Source organism: Platalea leucorodia, assembly GCF_965183815.1.
Source record: "Platalea leucorodia genome assembly, chromosome: 2".
NCBI lineage: Eukaryota > Metazoa > Chordata > Aves > Pelecaniformes > Threskiornithidae > Platalea > Platalea leucorodia.
In genome coordinates this window covers 86,295,451-86,317,816 of record NC_138824.1, presented here as the reverse complement: position 1 = coordinate 86,317,816, position 22,366 = coordinate 86,295,451, and the positions used below count along the sequence as shown (strand labels likewise).

General features: G+C 40.0%; 1 protein-coding gene across 1 annotated transcript in view; it reads left to right on the top strand.

The window, feature by feature from the left end:
• Positions 1-10,565: 10,565 nt before the first annotated feature.
• SMPX (small muscle protein X-linked) overlaps positions 10,566-22,366 on the top strand; it is a gene marked incomplete at its 5' end in the record, with an annotated part of 38,263 nt that continues 26,462 nt past the window's right edge. The window contains 3 exons of the mRNA XM_082304941.1: positions 10,566-10,604; positions 15,705-15,794; positions 19,408-19,561. Coding sequence (XP_082161067.1) covers positions 10,566-10,604; positions 15,705-15,794; positions 19,408-19,548 — 270 coding nt within the window. The 3' untranslated portion in view covers positions 19,549-19,561. The remainder of the gene's footprint in view (positions 10,605-15,704; positions 15,795-19,407; positions 19,562-22,366) is intronic.

The following is a 22,366-nucleotide window of genomic DNA, read 5'->3' as shown; positions in this document are numbered from 1 at the left end:
CTGGAGGACTTTACTGGTCTTCTTGTGCCAACACTGATTTCTGTTGGCAGTTTCTCTCTGAACAGGTACAATATTTGTATGGCAGGAGACCACAGATGATTGAACAATGTTCCTGTAGCGGATCTGATTCAATAAAAGTAAGGTTTGATATAGATGATGTTTGCCTACTTGATAGATAGGTATGACTAGTAGATTTATTCATATCTTCACCATGGAAAGCATTCATTCTTAATTGTCTTATTTTTCTGAATGTTGGATGTATGAGAAGCTAAGGGTTTTTTTCCTTATGACTCATAGGAACGAAGATAAGTGTCCTGACATTGATTCAAACTTTAAAAATCTTCACACCCACAGTTTATCAATATTCATCTTTTATTTTCTGCTTATCAGATACAAACCAAAGATAGCAACTGATCAATCACGTATGATTCAGTGGGTTGGTGCAGTTGTCCTTGAATTTGGTCATTTTTTATCTAAAGGCATTCATTTCTTTATAATATCCATGATATTCTGCTTCCTCCAGCCCATTGCCTGTCTCCCTTGTTCTGAGTCCATCTTTCTACCAGGCAGATTTTTCATGTCTCAACCACGTCTTTATTCCTGTTAATATGCCATTTAGAATAGGAATCATCAGAAATTAGTCTTTGTTCTCTTTGTTAGACTTCAGATGATTGCTCTACTCAAGTCTATGACATTTGCTCTCACAGCAGGATCATAGCTGCATGTGAGCTGATTACCTGCACAGCTGCAATTGTGTTTCTTGCTTTATTACAAGAGATAGATAGGTACACTGCTTTGTGTGGTGCCGAGTCCCCAAGTCCTCTGGCGTGTCTGTACCTAGTTCTTGTACATTTTTGGGTCAGTTGGGTACAATGGCAAAATTCTTTACTGCATACCAGGTTAGGTGTTAATCTGACCATTGAATACAAGAGCTAATCGTGTTCAGCAGGTGTAATCAAATGACGGGGATGGCCTTCATCAAAAGAAATCTATTATGGGATTGAAAGAGATAATAGATGCCTACTCAAATTATTCTGATTTGTGAAAATGATGAGTAGTCTTTCTGTTCAAAATTTCACCAATGATTCAGTCAGTTCCTGTTTTGTCAAACTTGTTTGACAAACCAGAACCATATCTGATGGTGCAATGTCATGTTTTTTGTTTCTTTTCCAAATGATGCTGAATCATTATAGCAGACAGGATGTTTACAAAATCAGCATGTCATTTAAAATTCATATTCCCTTAAAAATCTGCCAGTACCCTTGCTCTTTCTTATGGTATCAGGTTTGCCAGGTATAGTGGCTAAAATTTCCCAGGAGAAAAGTGGAAACAAATTTATTGTTTGTACATCATCATCACATTTCAGTTACTCAAAACATTTTGGTAAGTAAGAATTTTACAGAATACAAAGCAACAGAGAATACGGCTTTTGGGTAATTCAGTGGTCAAAGCTATGATGGTCTAGCATTTGTATGGGTTATATTAATGCAGTTTTTAGAACTTAATACAAATTCTTAGATGATGCTAACAATGCTATTAAAAGATGCTGGAACTCTGAAATTTAGAACAAGGTCACTGACAGCCTCTAATGAGACCATCTTCTTAATACAAGGCTAATTATTTCTTGATGGAACAGCCTGTGATAATAATCACCATGCTTTTATATGGAAAAGAAAGAGCATGCAGGAGCTGAATTAATATTTAGGAGCTCAGAAATGTCACAGAAACTAAATCAGCTAATTTAGATATGTTTGTTGATTTCCTGTCCACTAGATAATAGCAAACATTTTTGAATGCTATTTTATGTCATTCTTTATTTAAATAGCCTGATATTGTTGTTGTTGGCATAGCTGTACAAGTAGAAACTCACGAGAAAGTGCTTGATTTTTTCTTGATATTAAGAAACATATAGATTGGGGGAAACTGGGAGAAACAATCGGAACAGGAGATACTTCCTCAAACAACATTTCTTTTGACAAAGCAGCTGAGGTCTGATACTCTTCCTGCAATCTAGGATTTAAAATTATTTTCAGCTTAAAGCAAGAGTAAGAATGGGCTCTGATGCCTGGTACTTGCTAGCTCCACTGTATTTTAAATTTTTGTACTTCTGTCTAACCTCATATGACTGGGTGCTGTTGCTAAACGTCTCTGTCTTTCATCAAGCCTATGTGCCAAGTAATTGTTATAGGGAGTAGATACATCTTTACTAAAAGAGCCCAAAAGTACAAATAAAATCTCTGTGAGTTAGAAAATGGGTGGTGTTATTTTTTTTCCAGGATCCTCCACGTTACTCCTCTGATAAATCTGTCTGATAGCAGGTTTCTTATTCTTAAATCTTAGTCAGTAACTGAGGTGTGTTGAATGAAGAGAATAGTTTATCTTGCACTGCAACTATAGGTTTCATATTCTTCACCAAACAATTCAAATTAAGGTAGTGATAGGAATTAATTAACCAAATACTTAATATCCTAGGCCCACTATTCTAACCTGGTGATAAACTGTAACTTATAGATCTAAAATTACGATAGGGAAGCAAAGTTTTTCATTGCCAAAGATATATAATATGTTGCTACTACTTGGTAATTTGAAGCAAAACTCCAGGAATGTATTTTTTAACTTTTTATTTTAAAGAAGTCTTATTTCAAGTGAGCCGTGTGACTGCTCCTTTGTTGACTTGCATTTTCAATTGTACAACATTGTTTGCATTACACTAAACATTTTGGACTATAATAGAAAAAATATTTTTCTTTTGGGAGCCTCAGGGAAGTTATATCTATGCTCATGAGGTTTCTCAAAAAGCAAAACATTTAAGTAAGTGTATTAAGTAGTGACAGCTTAAAGAAACAATTCTGACATTATACAGTGAAATATCTCAGTTGAGAAGTAAGACACATACATGTTTCTGTTAAGCATCAACTTCGTTTTCAACACTAATAAGCTGTTCCAGGAAGCATGTTAATTAGACAAGCTTCTAGGAATGCAACAAAAGTCTATTTTGAACTATATTGGGATTTTCATACTTCAAATAAATACATTGTTACTATGTCTTTTGGATCTCTGTACATGAGACATAATAATTTTATGCAGTGTGTGTCAATGTACTGTTATCTGGCCCTAATGTGCCAGGCATTGAATCTATCATCTGAAATGCACATATGCCTCATTATTTACTTACTAAATCGTCTGCTGCGCATATTTAGCAGATGACTATGCAAGTCATAGGGCTGTGCATCCCAGTGGTTATTCAAAGGCAATGGTACTCTGCAAAATAATGGTAAAAGTGTCTATTTTTCCCTTTAAAATCTACTCAGATCTACATTTTCTGATATTAGTGATAAAATTTGGGTTTACTTCTTTATCCCAACAATCTAATACAGTTTAGGTGTGATAGTTTATGGATGTTAGGTATGTGACAGAGGTAGATTCTTCTCATATTTACACATCATTAAGGCTATTTATTACATGCATAAGTCTATGGGACCTGACAAGATTCATCCCAGAGTCTTGAGAAAATTGGCTGATGTAGTTGCCAAGCCACTCTCCATGACATTTGAAAAGTCACAGCAGTCGAGTGAAGTTCCTAGTGACTGGAAAAAGGGGAACATTGCACCCATTTTTTAAAAAGGTAGGAAGGAGGACCCTGGGAACTACCGACCTGTCAGCCTCACCTCTGTGCCTGGGAAGATCAGGGAACAGATCCTCCTAGAAGCTATGCTAAGGCACATGGAGGACAGGGAGGTGATTCGAGAGAGCCAGCATGGCTTGACCAAGGGCAAGTCCTGCCTGAGCAATGTAATGGCTTTCTTTGGTGGAGTGACTACATCAGTGGACGAGGGAAGAGCTATGGATGTTGTCTATCTGGACTTCTGTAAGGCCTTTGAAATGTTGCCCCGCAACATCCTTCTCTCTAAATTGGAGAGATATGGATTTGATAGATGGACTGTTTGGTGGATGAGGAATTGGTTGGATAGTCGCATCCAGAGGGTAGTGGTCAACAGCTCAATGCCCAGATGGAGATTGGTGATGAGTGGTGTCCCTCAGGGATCTGTATTGGGACCAGTACTGTTTAATATCTTCATCAATGACATAAACAGTAGGATCGAGTGCACCCTCAGCAAGTTTGCAGATGACACCAAGCTGAGTGGTGCAGTTGACACACCTGAGGGACAGGATGCCATCCAGAGGGACCTGGACAGGCTGGAGAAGTGGGCCTTCTGTAAACCTCATGAGGTTCAACAACACCAAGTGCAAGGTCCTGCACCTGGGTCAGGGCAACCCTCAGTATCAACACAGGCTGGGGGATGAAGGGATTGAGAGCAGCCCTGTGGAGAAGGACTTGGGGGTACTGGTGGATGAAAAGCTGGACATGAGCCGACAATCTGCGCTTGCAGCCTAGAAAACCAACTGTATACTGGGCTGCATCGTGTGACCAGCAGGTCGAGGGAGGTGATTCTGCCCCTCTACTCTGCTCTGGTGAGACCCCACCTGGACTACCGCATCCAGCTCTGGAGCCCTCAGCATGGGAAGGACATGGACCTGTTGGAGCAGGTCCAGAGGAGGGCCGCAAAGATGATCAGAGGGCTGGAACACGTCTCCTATGAAGAAAGGCTGTGAGAGTTGGGGTTGTTCAGCCTGGAGAAGGCAAGGCTCTGGGGAGACCTTATTGTGGCCCTTCAGTATTTTAAAGGGGGCTTACAAGAAAGATGGGGACAGGCCTTTTAGTAGGGCCTGTTGCGATAGGACAAGGGGTAATGGTTTTAAACTAAAAGAGGGTAGATTCAGACTAGATATAAGGAAGAATTTTTTTATGATGAGGGTGGTGAAACACTGGAACAGGTTGCCCAGAGAGGTGGTAGATGCCTCATCCCTGGCAACATTGAAGGTCAGGTGGGATGGGTCTCTGAGCAACCTGCTCTAGTTGAAGATGTCCCTGCTCATTGCAGGGAGGTTGGACTAGATGGCCTTTAAAGGTCCCTTCCAACCCAAACTATTCTGTGTTTCTATGATTCTGTGATTAAATTACTTGTCACTGCTATGAAAATTTATTGAAGGAAACAGTGTTGAGCTTGTATTTCTTAGACATATTTGCAAGATGATGGGATTATAAAATGTAAGCAATGGCCTACCTTTGCTAAATTAATGACACATGGAAGAAAGAACTGTGTATCCCAGAGCTGCTTTGTAATGTATCTATTGTAATATAAATTGAAATAAATTCATGTACAAGACCATATTAGAAAAATATATCGCCTCTTTCATTGCCTTCTAATACTTCCGTTGTAAACATGAACCTTCAGAAGGGGATATATAAAGTCACTTATCTGACTCCAGCTTTGTTTTAACGTGGTCTCAACCACCTGGAAGGCAGGACCTTAGACTGTAACAGCAAACTCCTCCATTCTAGGCAATAGACAGGTCTGTGATCCCTGTTGTGAACTCTGCCGTGTTCCAAGTGCAATAGTCTTTTCATGCCTCAAAGTATTTGACATCAGCCATACTCAGCCTTTCTGAGGAAATAGGCCAATGGGTTTCCTTGGAAGGAGCTGACTGCTATATGTACCTCCGTCAGTCTTCACCTAACACAAATGCACGTGCTTGTTGCATGCTTAGCTGTGCATCCATCTTGTCATGGCTCCTTGGGAAGGGGGTGGCTATGAGGTAGTCTGCAAGCTGCTGGAGCTAGTCATCAGCTTTATCAGCTGCTTCCAGATGACAGCGCTTTTAGGAAAGAGGGCATCAGAGAGTGAGTCACAGGCTTAATAAAGTGGTCTGGGAGATCATCTTTCTCTTTGAGATACTTGAAATGAAAAGAGTGATTGGTCAAATGAGTTAAAGTCAAGGGAAATCCTCTCTGAAACCACTATCCTAACCACTAGTTGTTATAAATGTCTTTGGTACTAATTTTGACAATTGTTGATCTTCTCCTAAAAGTTGCAAGTAGCAGCAGCAGGTGGCCGGTACCGTATCACCCAGAATGACACTGCTGTTGTCACCGTTAGTGTTGTGAGTCAGGTGGAGAGCAGGTAAGGCAGAGGAGTGAAGAAGAGGAGAGTTCACTCTTGTGAAGATGTAGTGAACAGGAGGCTGTGTTTCTGGGAGTGGAAACATGAGGCTGTGCCCCACGCAGGACTTGCTGTGACAGATCTTCAGTAGACTTCACTGAAGACAGTACTCCAGCCAACATAAGCACAACTGTATAATAATGTTTCATTTCCCTCATGAGCTGTGGCATCTCGCCCGCACACTCTTCCTTTAGCTTCTCTTCATCCACATGCCCTAACATTGAGCAGCTGGCCGCTATGGCCTTGCATGGTCAGAAGCCCTCCTCCTCGTGAGCACGGCTGCCTGCACGCAGGAGTGCCACGCCGAGACCCCGAGGCAGCCGCTGTGTGAGTTTGCTCCCAACCCAGCAGCGATACAGTCGCATTGGTGCGGCATTCACCTCCCCTAGTTAGTCCCTCTGAGGTGAGTTCTTCATAATTACGTCTCCATAATTATTTCTTTCTCCAGTGTGGCAGCAGGGAGGCACACGCTGCCCCAAAGACCACGGGAGGTGTTGCGTGTTACCTTCTGCCACTGTATGCCTGGGCGCTTGCGAAAAGCCCAGAAGGACAGGGAGAGGGAGGGCAGGCAAAGGACCCAAAGGTGTGTTCCTTCAACACCTCCTGCTTGACACTTGAGCCCTGGTTTTACGATGGTCAAGTGTCACAGGGGACCAAGTTACAGGGTGAATCAAACTCTATATTTAGGAAGAACAACTGGAAGCTATGACAGGAATTCCCTTTCACACTTTGCTTCTCAGCCGAGTCCCACTCCAGCCTGAAGCAGCTCTCAGTGCCGTCCGGGCTGAAAGCATCGGAGCTATTTCAGACACATTAAAAGGATCGCAGTCAATACCTCAGCTGGTAGAAGAAGGTACCTCTTTCAGCATCGAAAGGAGGTGCATATACTCACCTGACGGTTTGGAACTTTTCTTATATAAGTAAATAAGTAAGCTAATCTTGCAGGGGTCAATTAAAAACTTGAATGACCCTTATGAAAACTCTTTAATAACTGCTGCGAGGTGACTGCAATAGTTGTGGCTTTCTGCTGATTTTAATGTCTCGTGCAGCAGATCAGAGTATTCAGAGCAGATATTGTTATAGTTATTGCTTCATAGTCTATGGGGATCTTTAAAGATTTAAAGCAGAAAGTCATTTAAGTGACTAGTGACTCGTAAGAAGCCTAACTGTGTATTAGCTTGAATATTGTAGTACGTAGGTACATGCTTATTGTTTTCTATATGTTTGTTATAGCTAGTGAATTATTACATGGAGGTTTTGATGGTAAGAGGGGTGTTCTTTCGCTGTAAGCTTAACAGGTAATTGTAGTGGAGACAACTGCATTACAGAAAATGTTATCATTACATTTGCCTAGAGCACGTAGTAAATTTTTGTGTAACAGACTTGGAAGCTGCAAAGTGGGGGCTTCTCTTCTTTCTGTGTACTAGCTGGGTCTCACAGTAGTGTAGTTCCTGTCAAAGCCTTTTAATAAGATAATACACTGCAGTTCTGTGTCCAAAATACCCATTGTGCTTGATGCTGTGAGTGCGGCGGGGGGGAAAGGACAGCTTCCAGCTAGGGCGAGGGGAGGGCTCTTTCTGTTATCTGTGTGCTACTGTACATCTCGTGTGCGGATTACAAAAGATGGCATTATGATATCTCGTCGTATTTAAAGCAAATTGAATAAGTCAGCTTATTATCTTGCTGCAGCCCTGTCAGAAATTATTTTTAGCAGAGGGACAGAAGATAGGTCCTTTGTTTTCCAAAGATTCTTTTCAAAACACTCATTTATTTCAGTGTAATAGTCCTGTATTTCACAAGTAGCCCTGTTCACAAGTGCTTTCACTGCAAAGCAAGGGAATTTGCAGGGGAAGTCTGGCATAAAACATCTCCAAACTGAACTAATGTTGCTGTTGCTTTCTCAGTTTGGCTCAGCATGCATCCCATAAAAGGTAAAAGGTAAGGTGTGGGGAGGCCAAAAAGACACCGGGGAGTACAGGCTGCGTGCGTCTGTGTTTCGCTGGGCACGTTCATGTGAAATCGTGTGGTGGAAATGAGGGTGAAGAGTGATTTTTTTCAAGTTTGCAGAGCTGATTGGAATGCCAGAAGTAACTTAATACAATCAGTGCAGCACTCTTGACTCTCTGTCCGAGACACATGGGAAAAGAACAAAGGCATTTATAAAAATGAACTAATCACTTCAGTAATGGGTGCATCTGTAATCTAAGGTTTATTTTCCTGTGGCTGATGGTCAGTATTGCTCTGGAGGGAAACTCAGGGAAGGGAGCGAAGGGGAGAGAGCCAGAGACGATTGTCTATTTTTACTCAGTAGCGTGGTGTTGTCCTGATTTCTCTGGCGGTAATGAGGACAGCACGAACTGGTAGGAAAATCACCTCCTCCAAAAGCAGTCCTACACAATTGTATCATGCATCCATCTTTAGGAACCGGTGTCTGATTGCAATAATTTTGAACACAGACTTCTTGTGAACCCAGAGCACCTCACTGAGGAGCACTATTACTGTGCTTGTTTTAAAGTTGAGATTCAGTGTAAATCCTTGCCCGTTTAGCTCTAGGTGGCCCAAAAAGTGTGTATCGGTGTTTTTGCAATCCACAGACACGCAAGATGGAGAAGTACATCTTAGCTTGAATTTCTTTGTGACAGGGTTTAGAAAGTAGATCCAAGGTGTTTTAAAATGTTTTTTGTTAATTTCCTGTGCTTTTGTTTCCATTTTTCATTCTGATCAGAAAGAGGAGAAGATGATAATAAAAATTAATTAAACTTTTGTGTATCATGAGTCCTATCTTTCCAATAAACTGGGGGATTGTTTTGTATTTATCTTTGGAATTCAACCACTGATTAACAGCACAGTTATTTCTATGCATAGTAAAGATTTTCAAAAAGGAAAGAGAGAGAGTGCAGTAAGTCCTTTGGGGTTTCTGAAATCTGTGCGAATTTTGTCATGAACTTCAGTGGCCGAGATTTCATCCCCCAAAGTGAATTCTGAAGTTTTAAAACTACCTCTGATTTTAAGATTGTAAATGTAAACATAAAACCACAATCTAAAACTCCATGGAAACATGCTGGTTTTGTTTTGCACGGTGAGATTTTTTCTGAATTATTAATTTAGTGGAAGCAATTCAAACTCGAAGAAACCTATGAAGGTGACATCCTCTGACTGAAGGCTATGTGTTGGTTTGGACAGCACTCTACAGCTGCGAGTGTGATCAGAGGGATACCTCTAGCGGCAGGTCATTTTTGCTTTAAGTTCTGCTCAGCATTATAGGCAGATTTAAAGCCGATGTGAGAATATGCAAGAGCAAGTCTTTCATGCAGCTCCAGTGATATAATTTCAGACTGATATTCCAGGCTGAAGCCAACATACAACTCATCTATACTTTTCTTCGCCACTGCCTCCATGTGGCAGTTATACTCTTTGGAGTACCAAAGTCTTTGACCCACTTTTAATTTCTCAGTATATTTCTACTATTCTCTCCTACATCATTTATTACTTTTCTCAAAAATTTCTTTCTCGTCTCAGGTTAAATACTGTAGACAAAATACGCTGTAGTTTGTTTGTGATCAAGAGTTCTCTGGTGAACTCATTTCTCACCTTTTAGTATTACTATCTTATTTTGCATTGTATTGAGATAGGTTAAATAACCAGACTTTGATGAAGGTCTAGTCCAGTTAAAATCTTAATTCTCAGTGAAAGAATAAAAGACCGAGAGAATGTTTCAATTAATCTGATGGTAAAATTTCTTTCTTGCTTTTTTTTTTAACCTTTACAGACTCCTTTGACTTTGGTTTCCCTTTGCTATCGTATATTAATACTGTATCAGTCCATATTTGTATGTCTGCATGAAATTATAGGGAAACTTCAGTTCTTTTTTATCTTATTGCTAAAGAAAATCAATGAGTCTATATGACCTAAAACTTTGAAGAGAGGCTACTTTGTGCACTAGCAATTGTCAAACAGAACTTTACAGTTTGACCATCTTGATCATTTTCAGTCTATAGGCATTAAAGGTTTGCAAGGATTTGTGAGTCAGAAAATGGTTATGTCTGCATTTATCAATATGTTTTGTAGCAAGTTATGCTTTATTTGAAAGAAGGTTTAAGCTGAGAGTTCTAATAATTCCCATGTACATACTGTGACAGAAATAATTGTACATTGTTTATCCTCAAATGTTTCTCTTAATTCTTACTCATTTTACAATGCCATTAAGGTTTGAGAGATTCCTTATCTCTACTCATTATTGTTTTTAATGTGAAAGAGAGAGCTCCATTTGTGGCTATGAAAGATTAATTAGAGAAGCTCAGGTGTTCTGTCTCCTTCTGATATTCAGAAGGAATAACTAAGCAACTCTGAAACTGAGACAGAAACAGGAGCTGGGTAGGTGAAATGGATGCCTGTCAAGAGGCAGCACGGGTTAAGTTCTAGCTTATCTCCCCTAGCTATCAGAATGTCAGAGCCTGTAACACTTTCCCATTTTGCTTGCAGGGATAAGCCTCTGTCTTAAAAATGTCAAAACAGCCAGCGTCACATGTCAAAGCTATTCAGGTAAGAGACATGTTTCTAATGTAATGTTGTTTCTAATATAATAAAATGTTGTTTCTAATATAATAAAATGTTGTTTCTAATATAACATAATGTAATTATGTTTCTAATATAATAAAATAGTAAATCTCAATGTCCATTTCTTGGCAAACTGCATTTTGCTCATACAAAACACTGCAGAAATGCTAACTGGATTATTCTTTTAAATCAAAAAGCTTGGTAGATAAGAAAGCACTGAAAAAGTTTGACCTGAAGAGCATCTTATGGTCTGAGCTGATAAAAAACTAGATCAGATAGGTTGGTTGATCACTTGCTTGCACGGTCTTTCCAGTGCTGGGTTATGTCCGTTCGTGGATCAGCCAAGCAAAACGCAGTGATACATCTGCTTAACAGATCAGCATTATGAGTGAAATGAATTCTTGCAACTATTAGATTTTCCACAGAATTAATATAATGCTGGAAGAATTATAGGCTAAAAAGATGGCATAGGTATTGTGAAGTTTTTCATGTCTGCATTCCTTTAGGAAAAAAACCCACAACTTCCAATATTTGTTTAAGAAGCATTTTATTTAAAAGCCAAAGTAAAATGAGAGAAATGTTGATGTTTCCATTAAAAAAATTCTTGCATGTCACATACGTCCTCAAACGGCATATGCTCACAAGGATGAAGTTGGTTGTTATGTACTTGTGAAAGAAACAGCTGGAGAATTATCCCGACATCATCATGAAGTAGCATCATGCAGACAGTATTTAGCTGATGCTATCATTGATTCTTGTCAAAAGGCCAGAATACCTCCTGAGCTCCAGAATTTTACAGAGTTTTCATGTATTTTGTAAAATGCACTTGCAATCAAATTTTCCCATGAGCTCAGATTCCCCTAAAATTATGTAAGAAATACAAAACGGAATTTCTAAAGTCTGGCCTATCCTCTGTTTCCCCAAGATAATACTAACTCAATGGATTGGAGTATCAAGAATATTAATTACCCAGTGGCTAGACAGTGTACTGAAGTTGCAAGGCACTGTAAAAATGCTAAGTCTCTTTATCATCATCAACTCCACTGGAACAGGCATGCAAACTACGGTACTCTAATTCAGTTGAAATTAGCAGAAGCTTGCCATTGATTTCACTCAGTTCAAATTTTCATCCCTCTTTTACAGTGACTATGGAAATATTTGCATGATTTTTAAAAAAGGTAGATAGATAGTTTATAGCTCAAAAGTATTTAAATGTTACATTTAAATTCTGTAGGCACATACAAACATTTTTAAGGAATTAATTTGGCTTACTGTTTTCTTTAAAGTAAAGAAGTAGTTATAGACTCCTTTTTAGTTTTATGATGACTTTCCAGCTTCTAAATGTAAAAAAAATCTTCTGGTTTGTCCATTAAAAAAGTGCATTAAATTTAAGCACCAAGTTTAGTATTTTAAGAAACTTTAATTTTTGCAAAGGTAATTTGAATCATGACAAAAATTACAGCACAAACTTTAAAATAAATCTATTAAACATTGTGTCAAATGTTGCTCCAGCAGGGAGACTTGCACTTGAATTGATGCCTATTACACTTTGAGCACTCTAAGAACCATGACTCAAAATGTCACATTACTTTTATACATTGTGATTCACATATTATGATCCTTTAATATTATGTGCTATTATAGTAGGACCGACATCCCCTGGAGAATATACATCGTGCTGCAGAGATGGAAGTGTAACGACACTTTACTAACGGAAGTATTTCATGGTACTCTTGTGTCAGAAGTGGCTTCTTTCTGACCCTATGAGGTGTATGCTAAAATCTTCACTTGCCAACAGCCACTAAATACAGATGTGGGAGAGTTAAAGGTAGCAACTGGTTTCCAAGAGTAGTTCAGGGTGATAAAGGACCAAAGTACTGTTAATTCCTGTTAATATTCATTGCTGGCCTCCCCCTCTCAGTGTGTAAAGGCTGTGTATAGCTCTGGCTGACAATTATTCTGCCTACAAACACCATGCTTGGCTTTCCCCAGAGGTAAGGGTGAGGGGTTTCCTATTTTTTTTCTGAATTACATTCAGTTTTTTCTGTAGTTCCTTTTTTTTTTTTTTTTTTTTTTTTTTAAAACTTGAATATGTTTATACTGAAAGGGCTTTCCAGCTTATTCAGTCATCCTTCTGGACAGCTAGGAATGGCTGGGATGCTGCGGAGAACTTACCCGTAACAGTCCTCAAGTCATGCAGGGCTGCTGGTAATAGAAGACCCAACAGTTCCTGACCTGGATGCCCTATCATCTCTAGTAAACAAAAAGAAGAACACAAACACGTCTCTAAATACCAGTTTAATCGAGTCAAACCAGCAATACGTGTTGTATGTCATGCTTACAGATATTTTTACTTTAATCTGTTCAGGAGGACCTTAGTCCAGTACATCAGTACGCATACCTACTAATTATGAAACTTACAGTGACATCCAAAATATGATAGGCACTTTCCAAAAACAAAGGAAGATGCAAACCGAATAGTTTTAGTAATTAGTATGATTAAAAATAATAATCACACCTAGAAAGTCTGTCTAAGACAATTATAATTTAGGATTTCAGGAGTTTGGAACAAAAAAATTTCCTGTTTAGCATTTCACTGGATGGGGAACAGGTGAGGATGAGATCATTAAGGCTCCTATCTCCATCCTAGCAGACAGGTGACAAGAGCCCTGAAACGTATTTTAAAAACAAAATTGCAAACTCGTCCTGATCGCAGCACAACGCAGTCCTTACAGAGCTACGCTGGCATACAGGATTTGGTCCACTGTTCACCCATCATACGGCTGCTCATCCATGGGAGGGGAACATCATTGGATTAAGAGGGAGATTTACAGCTCAGGACTCTGGTACCTCTGGTCAAGAACTGTTCAGAAATCAGTCGTACTTTAATTTCATACTAGAAATATTTTAATTTATAGTATATGTTATCAGATCCAGACAGTGTTAAGCTATGTCTTAAATGCTGCTCGTTTTACCAAGTTAGTATTTCATGTCTGCGTACCTCTTGTCCAAACTCTGACGCGAATGCAGATAAAATAGTTTGAACTGCTTTAGTGTGACACAGATTACTGTGAAAATGCTGAAGCAGACCAAAGAGCAGCTTATTTAATTTAATGAGCAGTCTGGCACTTAGTGGTTCATTTCTGTTTCCTGAACCATTTTTAGGCACAGTTGGTCCGTCAATCACAGTAGGAAATGCAAGGGCTGGGTGTCAGAATTACCATGCTGTGGTATGCCGTGGGTGGCCGTGGGAGGCTGGCTTCTGCTGTGATTGACTCCAAGGGGGAGGAATGCCTGAGTTCAAAATGAGCACCAAGAGGAGAGGTAGCTCTTAATGTTTCAACTCTGCAAACTTGTTTGACCACGTTAGCTGTAAAGTGCAAAGAAGTTTCATATTCCAAAAAAAGAAGCTGCCTGGAGGTACCAGAGCCTGGTGGGGGAGATGCTTAAAATTAAAAATAGCAAAGCTGTTTTTTTCCACTCCTAAATGAAATAATGGGTTAAGTACTGCGAGGCTGAAAATGCCTTGTCTCCTGGGAACTTAGGAAGTGCAGATGCAAGGTTTCACAATATCTAAACTAATGCTCAGTGAAAAAGCATCATGAAGTGAATACCCAGTTGTCTATAAACTGCATGACCCTACAGACATTTGCCAGCCCCACTGAAATGGCCGCGTCACCCTGCATATATAAAATAACAGGAAATAGATAAATAGAATAAAGGGAAAGGTGCTTATTTCTTAGCAAATGGATTCTTAATTTGCTCGGTGTTTGATTACAGCTGTCAGAACATTTGTTGTTACTAAAAACAGTGGGCTGTTTTCCTGTGGTTGCCCAACCTGGGGCATGATCTGCAAGACCACGATTTGAGCAGAAGGATGGGATTATTCATCTTCATTTAATGCAGATCAGTCAGATTGTAAACTACAATAACCCAGCTCGCTGTTGGAAGGTTCTCTGTTTCCGCTCCATAACATTGCCAATTCACCTGCTGGTTTTACCAGTGGGAGTCATGATATTTTGATGACATTTCCTAGGAGCAGCTTCTTTTCTGAGATCATGAGATAAGAATAGGTATAAATTGTGCATTTAGTTGATCATGCTATTTGACTTTTAAAATAATCCAGGCTGGGTCACATTGGCAAATAGATACATTTTAGCTGCTCTTTCCTAAGCAACGTTTTCTGCCGTCTTTTTCTCAAAAATCTTTACTTTTAAAGTATTTATTATAAGCCCCATTTATGTTATGGCTACTGGCTTTCTGCCACAGATAAAAAATCAGGTAGATGCAGTCATGTGGGTATCATTCTGGAGGGAGTTTGCTAAAGCCGGGGGCTAGCAGTCTGGCCGGCGTGAGAGCCGGCTGAGCCTGCTCCAGCCCGTGAGCCCCCACTGCAGACTGGGCTGGGGTGGCTGGGCAAAACCTAGCAGGGGCTGGAGGGACAAAAAGCCTCCCTGCCTTTTCCCACAGATCCTCTTTGCAACCGAGAGGCGTATTCCTAGGACTAAGTCATTACCTTTGCAGTTTGTAGCACCCATGGGTAAATTTTGTTGGTAAAATCACATTTTAAACATTTGTGGCTCAAGTTGGCTCAAGACAGGCTTTCCTTCCTAACTACCTGTGATTAAGTGAAGTGAGAACTGGTGTCACTAGGGGAGGGAGAGTGGTCCAGTGGTTTGGGTGTTATTGTAGAATTTGGGTGATTTACACTTAAATCCTTACTCTGGCACTCTCTGCTTCACCTTGACCAAATCAAAGCAGACCCAGATGCCTAAAAACACTTTGGTGTCTAGTACTCATTTATTTAAAGTCCAATGAAATTAGGGAGCATTAGAGTAAAATGCAGAACTTCAAAAGCTTTCTAGGTAGCTTTTTTTTTTTTTCACTTTACATCCTTAAAATGGAGATGAAAGCATTTCCCTTTCCTGTGGGAGTGGTGTAATGATGCATACATTGAAGGCATAAGTGCTCAGAAACCACGATAATGTCTATACTCTTGTCCAACCCCTTTTGAGTTTTGCCATTTACCAACTGTATACTTATTTATCAGTCGCTATTATATGCATCATAATTTCCTTCTCACAGGCTAATATTAACATCCCAATGGGAGCATTTCGACCTGGTGCAGGCCACCCTCATAAAAGAAAAGAACTTACACCTGAAGAAGTGGAGGAGGTAAGAAAAAAAGGGGGTTTTGATTTTTTTTTTCCAGGACAATCTCTGCCGTTGATGGAAGAAAGCCTTTTAATCAGTCTTATAACACTACATACCAATCTTAGGTATCACAGCTGAACATACACTGATCGTTCATGGAAATAACTGTCCGCCTACTAAACACTGCATATATACATTGTACTGGTTTTGGTGCCAGGCACCTATAGGAATTTAAACTGTTTCAAAGGTAGATAGCTCTTCTTCAACAGCAGGATGATATCTACTGTCAGGAAAGAGAGCCAGGAGTTCACCAGCAGTTTTTATCTAGATGGGAGTTGATGGAATACATCAGGGAAAGTTATAGCAAGGCTTTGGAAGGATATGCTACTACCTGCTGCCCTGCCGTGGGGCTTATTCTTACAGTTTAACAATATTGGGACAGGTTTTCAGACCTGACATTTCTTTGAATATTTATCAACAAGGAGAAACCGAATGTGGAAACTATACATTTGCAAATTAAAAACAGAGATTGTCAACCCATTTACCTGCATAGGGGTGAAAATACTCCATTTCAGATTGAATTCTGTGTTTGCATGCCTGTATTTTACAGGGAGTATTTAGCACTGAGTTTTGAATATGAGGTTCAATTTATACCTTAACCAACACTGATCACAAAGGTTATGATTAAACACAGGTATCGTATTTCTGGATTATATTAAAGCATCTTATTTACCATGAACTTTTATAATAAATAAGAATTAAAACCAATGGTGGAGGAAAAGGTAGTGGGATACTCCAAACAGGAAAAGAAGTCAAGTAAAGATGGGTGCTTGTGGCTTCCTGGGCAGCTGGTGAAGTTTGGTCTTATAGTCCCCAGCTGAAAACTGGTCCTGCTGGGCCAGACCTGCAGATGCTCCCCAGAGCCAAGGGCAGGAAGGGCTCAAACCGACCCCATACAGCTGGACTGCCTTTGGCAGGACTCGGCCGGGTGGACTTGCTGCCATGAGGGTGAAGCAAAGCTGTCGTGGCTGGAGGGAGCCTTGCCCTCAGGCAGAGCAGAGCTGTGAGGACCAGGAGGGAGGTGGGTAGCCACGTCTCTCCAGTGGCACTGCTGGTGATTCAGCCCCAAACAAGAAGCAGCCAGATTAGTTTTTGACAAATCATCAGCTCCTTCTGACCTGGTAAGAGCACTTTAAATCGTCAGGTTTTGTTACGTAAGCGCTAATTCTTCCTTTTCCGTCTAAATCAGACAGATTTTTTTTCTGAATTTAGACATATTTGACATAAATAGCGCTCTGTTTACAGAGAACTTTCCTGAGGAAATCAAACCCAGGCTGACTTAACTCTTCTTAAGAAGATTTTAAAAAAACAAACGCAAACATACAAAGTGACCTTGAACACATATTGTGGCTTTCTCCCCTGGAAAGAAATCAAAGCATATTCTCTCCACAGTAACTAAACTGGTGAAGGAAAGCACGTTATTAAGCAGAAACTAATATAGCAGGTGTGAATTCTGGTAGTATTTGAGAAATAAAATAAATAACTAGAGCTGATAACTAGATTTGGTTGGGTAATTGAATATTGCTTTGCTTCTCAGTTATGTGAATACTATATATGAGACAGACATTACGGAATGGAAGTTCTTGGCCCTGGTTTTAGAGCCAATATGCAACCAAAGCAATGGGAGTAAAGACTACAGAAACAGATCTTGTAATAGGAATAGAATAAAAATGCTACCAGTGGACTTATCTTTTCAGCTTTCTCATTTCGTCAAGTTTTGCAGCACAGCTTGTGATTCTTTAGATCAGCTTTAGGCAAACACAACTTTTGCTAACAGTGCTTAGCATTTTTCACTATATTTTAAAACCTTGGCAAGGGTGATGAGGGAAATACGGGTCTTACTCAAAAGGATGGTGGAGTCAGAAGGTAACATGTATTTTTGAAGGTCAATGGAGCAGACGTATTAACATCCAAAAGGAATGGAGGGTGGGAATTTCAGAAAATAACTCTTCTTCAGTGAGAGCATTTCCATGCAGGTGTTTGTTAACTCTTGTCATATATCTAAGTCACTCTTCAGACTTCCTTCAATAAAACTGAAGGCCAAGGTCTGATCTCAGCTGTGCATTGCACACAGAGTGGGTGATATAGGGGGGGTTCAATCATAAATAGCACACACCTGAGATTAGAAGGGAAAGCTAACATCAATTTATGGAGCGCAAAGTCTCCAAAACATGGTCAAAGTTTGCACTGTTTGTACTATGAGAAGGAATGGTATTGTAGGTGACTTGAAACAGTTATTTTTAACACAGTATCTGCTATGGGGGTTTGGGGAATGGTAGTTTTTCCTGATTATTCAGATTAGCTAGTTGTACAAGAAGACTGTCAAAGGAAATAATACAAGCTCATGGCTTAAAGATCAGAGAGGAAGAAAATGTCAGTTTTTCTAAAATTCCTTGTTTATTTGCTACTTGACATTGCAAAAAGTATGCTTCCTCATTAGCATGTGGTCCATTAGTCAACAGAAGAAAGAGGGGTTTACTGGCCAATCATATTTGACAGATTACTTTGTAATTTTAAAAATGAAGTCAAATATCAAGAATTGAATGTTCAAGGTCAATAAAGCTTTCCAAAAAGGGTGGCTAATGAATCTAAATACTCAATTAAGTCCCCAAAGGCCACCCCAAGAGGTCATTTGCAGAGTAATTACAAAAGCAAAAATAATTTCATTGTGAAATTATTTACAGTAAAATATTAATTCGTCTCTAAACCTACCTGATTCCCTCTCTATGCCAGCTATATAAAATACAGAACAGCCTGGATGAACATTAAACTTCCTACTGGAAAACTACTCCTTCAAAACATTGCTCAGTCTAGAATAGAAATTGTCTAAAATACATGCTCTACTTCACCTAGGAGTAATAGTACAGCTGAGGAAGTACCAAGGGCTGAAATACTGTGGTCCATCAGGAAATTAGCTGGGATGCTCGCTATTGTTTAAGTGCTGTTATTTAGCCTGAATTTTTTAGGATGTCAGCAAAATAGCTGTCAGGCATTACCCTAATTCAAACATAAAATGAAAAAAAAACCCCTTCTGGTCTTACAACTGAGGTTAAGAAAAACTAAACATCAACTCAAACTGAGCTTGGATGGAGCTTTTGGGGTCCATAACCTATTATCATAGCTCTTCTCCAGAGCTGCAGAAGTGCATGATGGATTTCCTCCCCAGTTGGCCAGCAGCTATGAGACTCTGAAAGAAATTAGATGATAAAAATGGTTCTTCTGCTTTTTTCCCCTAAAATATGAAGGACCTGGGAGCTGCCTTTAATGCTCCACTCAGTTAATTTTCTGCTAATGGTCTGACACTGTAAATTCTTACTCATTTACTAAAAGATCTGCATTCCTCTTCACTGAGCACCTTCAAATTTTTTTTTTCAGAATGTTTTTAGACATTGTAGACAACAACCAGCAAAATACCCTGTCTCTTCTTGCCCCACCCCCCCCCACCCCCCCCAATTTCCATTGGGATTGCATTTCGTATAAAAACATCCCTTCCTGTTTCTCAAATAACTGACCTATGCTCATGCTCAAGAGATTGCTGTTGCATCATTAAGGTCACTGGTATCCTTTTGTGCAGAGTGTTCCTGCTTCGACAGAGGAGGAGAAAGAGAAGAAACATCTCCCAGGAGCTAAGAAACTTCCCGGTCCTGCTGTCAACTTGTCAGAGATTCAGAACATAAAGAGTGAGCTGAAATTTGTCCCCAAAGCTGAACAGTAGCTGGAACAAGCAGGTGAGTAAAAGAGAGGTTCTTTGCATGGCTCTAGGAGAAGCAGGCTGATCCAGAAACCTTTTTGTGTCAAAAGATGGCTTTTGAATTACTTCAAAGGACCCAGAATCACACCCCGTATTTCAAAGAAAAAATATAAGAAGAAAAGTTCATAATCCTTGGAATTGTCTATTATTTCAAACATGGAGTATGTAGGAGACTGTATCTGATGATACACGTCACCCATCAACTGGCCTAACAAAAAGTGAATTCAGCTATTAGGAATATTGTAGCCAGCTTAAAAAATACCAGCTTCTGGCTTTGCAAGCACAAGTTCCAGTTTTACAGAATATAAGACTTGTATTTGGACACACTAGGTACAAATAAATGTATTACAATGCAAATAAATTTATTGCAGTGATGGACAAGTAGGTCAGTATTTTTAAAAATCTCCTTTGGAACGTTAGATATTTGATATTATTTTATTTCTGTAATTCAAAACTGACATGCTAATGGCTCCATGTATTTGATCACTCAAAAGTACCCAATGCCACTTGTGGCACCCAAGGACTCACTATATACCTGTGCGGGGCTCAGAAATATGATATAGGACCTTGGGGAGATCTGTGCTCCTCTGGAGTGGCAGCTGGAGACCAGGCAGGGACCCTCAGACACTGCAGACAGTACCACACACCTATGGGTTGAGCCACTGGTCTATGATTAGCACCATAGCTCATCCTTCGTCTTATTTTGATCAATGCCTGGATGGAGATCAGTGACAAGTGGTGTCCCTCAGGGATCTGTATTGGGACCAGTACTGTTTAATATCTTCATCAAAGACATAGACAGTGGGATCAAGTGCACCCTCAGCAAGTTTGCAAATGACACCAAGCTGAGTGGTGCGGTTGACACGCCTGAGGGACGGGACGCCATCCAGAGGGACCTAGACAAGCTCGAGAAATGGGCCTATGTGAACCTCATGAGGTTCAACAACACCAAGTGCAAGGTCTTGCACCTGGGTCAGGGTAACCCTCAGTATCAAAACAGGATTGAGAGCAGCCCTGTGGAGAAGGACTTGGGGGTACTGGTGGATGAAAAGCTGGACATGAGCCGACAATCTGCGCTTGCAGCCTAGAAAACCAACTGTATACTGGGCTGCATCGTGTGACCAGCAGGTCGAGGGAGGTGATTCTGCCCCTCTACTCTGCTCTGGTGAGACCCCACCTGGACTACCGCATCCAGCTCTGGAGCCCTCAGCATGGGAAGGACATGGACCTGTTGGAGCAGGTCCAGAGGAGGGCCGCAAAGATGATCAGCGGGCTGGAACACGTCTCCTATGAAGAAAGGCTGTGAGAGTTGGGGTTGTTCAGCCTGGAGAAGGCAAGGCTCTGGGGAGATCTTATTGTGGCCCTTCAGTATTTTAAAGGGGGCTTACAAGAAAGATGGGGACAGGCCTTTTAGTAGGGCCTGTTGCGATAGGACAAGGGGTAATGGTTTTAAACTAAAAGAGGGTAGATTCAGACTAGATATAAGGAAGAATTTTTTTATGATGAGGGTGGTGAAACACTGGAACAGGTTGCCCAGAGAGGTGGTAGATGCCTCATCCCTGGCAACATTGAAGGTCAGGTGGGATGGGTCTCTGAGCAACCTGCTCTAGTTGAAGATGTCCCTGCTCATTGCAGGGAGGTTGGACTAGATGGCCTTTAAAGGTCCCTTCCAACCCAAACTATCCTATGACTCTATGATTATTTTATTTAAAAGGAAATATTCAGCACTTCAATGAAGATTTCAGAATCATTTCTATCTGTTTCAAACAAGGCCCATAAGCCTCTGTTGTTCTACATTCTGAGCCTTAATGAAATTATTGATCATTTCTGTCCATGAAATTATCCTCTGATTTTCTTTGAAAAGCCTGAGTCAGTAAAGATGCATCAGGCAGTTACAATGAAAATTCAGCTGTACAGAGAAATTTCAATACAAAAAAACCCCTCGCTACAGTAAGAAAAAGATAGTTGTGTTACATAGTAGTCATCTGAATTGCCAGTTGTGCCTATTGACACAAGTCCTTTTATTCATGAAGAAAGACAGAGGAGCTGAACTGAGTAGAAGAACATCATCTGGAATTTACTGCACTGAAACATAAATGAAGAACAGAAGAAAACAGAAAGCAGTGCAAAATGGTTCTGGGAATGCAGAAACACTATGGACCAGGAAACTTGAAAGAAATTGCATATAATCTGCGTGAATTGCCCCAATACACACTGCAACCTTAACTTATTTTTACATACAGCATAAATAAGCCATTTAGAAGGAAAAAGTATTTAGTTTGTTCTTGCTTTTACCCTGCTGTGTCATAATGTTCCTGTTATTTTAAAGAAACAATGGAGTCTTTCTCTTCAGAATACTTGGGAAAAGGAAAATTAACATTTTGTAAAATGTAACATTGTAGTCATCGTACTAAAGCAGTGCCCAGAGAAATATGAATTTTTAATGTGAGGCTTTAAAGAGGTTTTTCTCTGTAAGAGATATTTAGACATAAATTTAACCCCGTATTTATTCTCAGATTATTGCTCTTTTCAACTTTTAAAACAGTTCTTTAATAATTAACTTACTGAGAGTCTGACAGAAACATTTAGGGTGTACACAGAGATTCACTCTAAAGAAAAGATTTCTACAGAAAGGTCAGCAAAGTGAAGGGCATCTTGAAAGCTGTGAGGTCATTATGAAGTAATTTCTGCCTCCATCCTTCTTTTGATATTGTATTGGTTATCAGGTTCTGTCAGTGACACATATTTCTAGATTTTGGATAGTACAGTCACAGATCATATC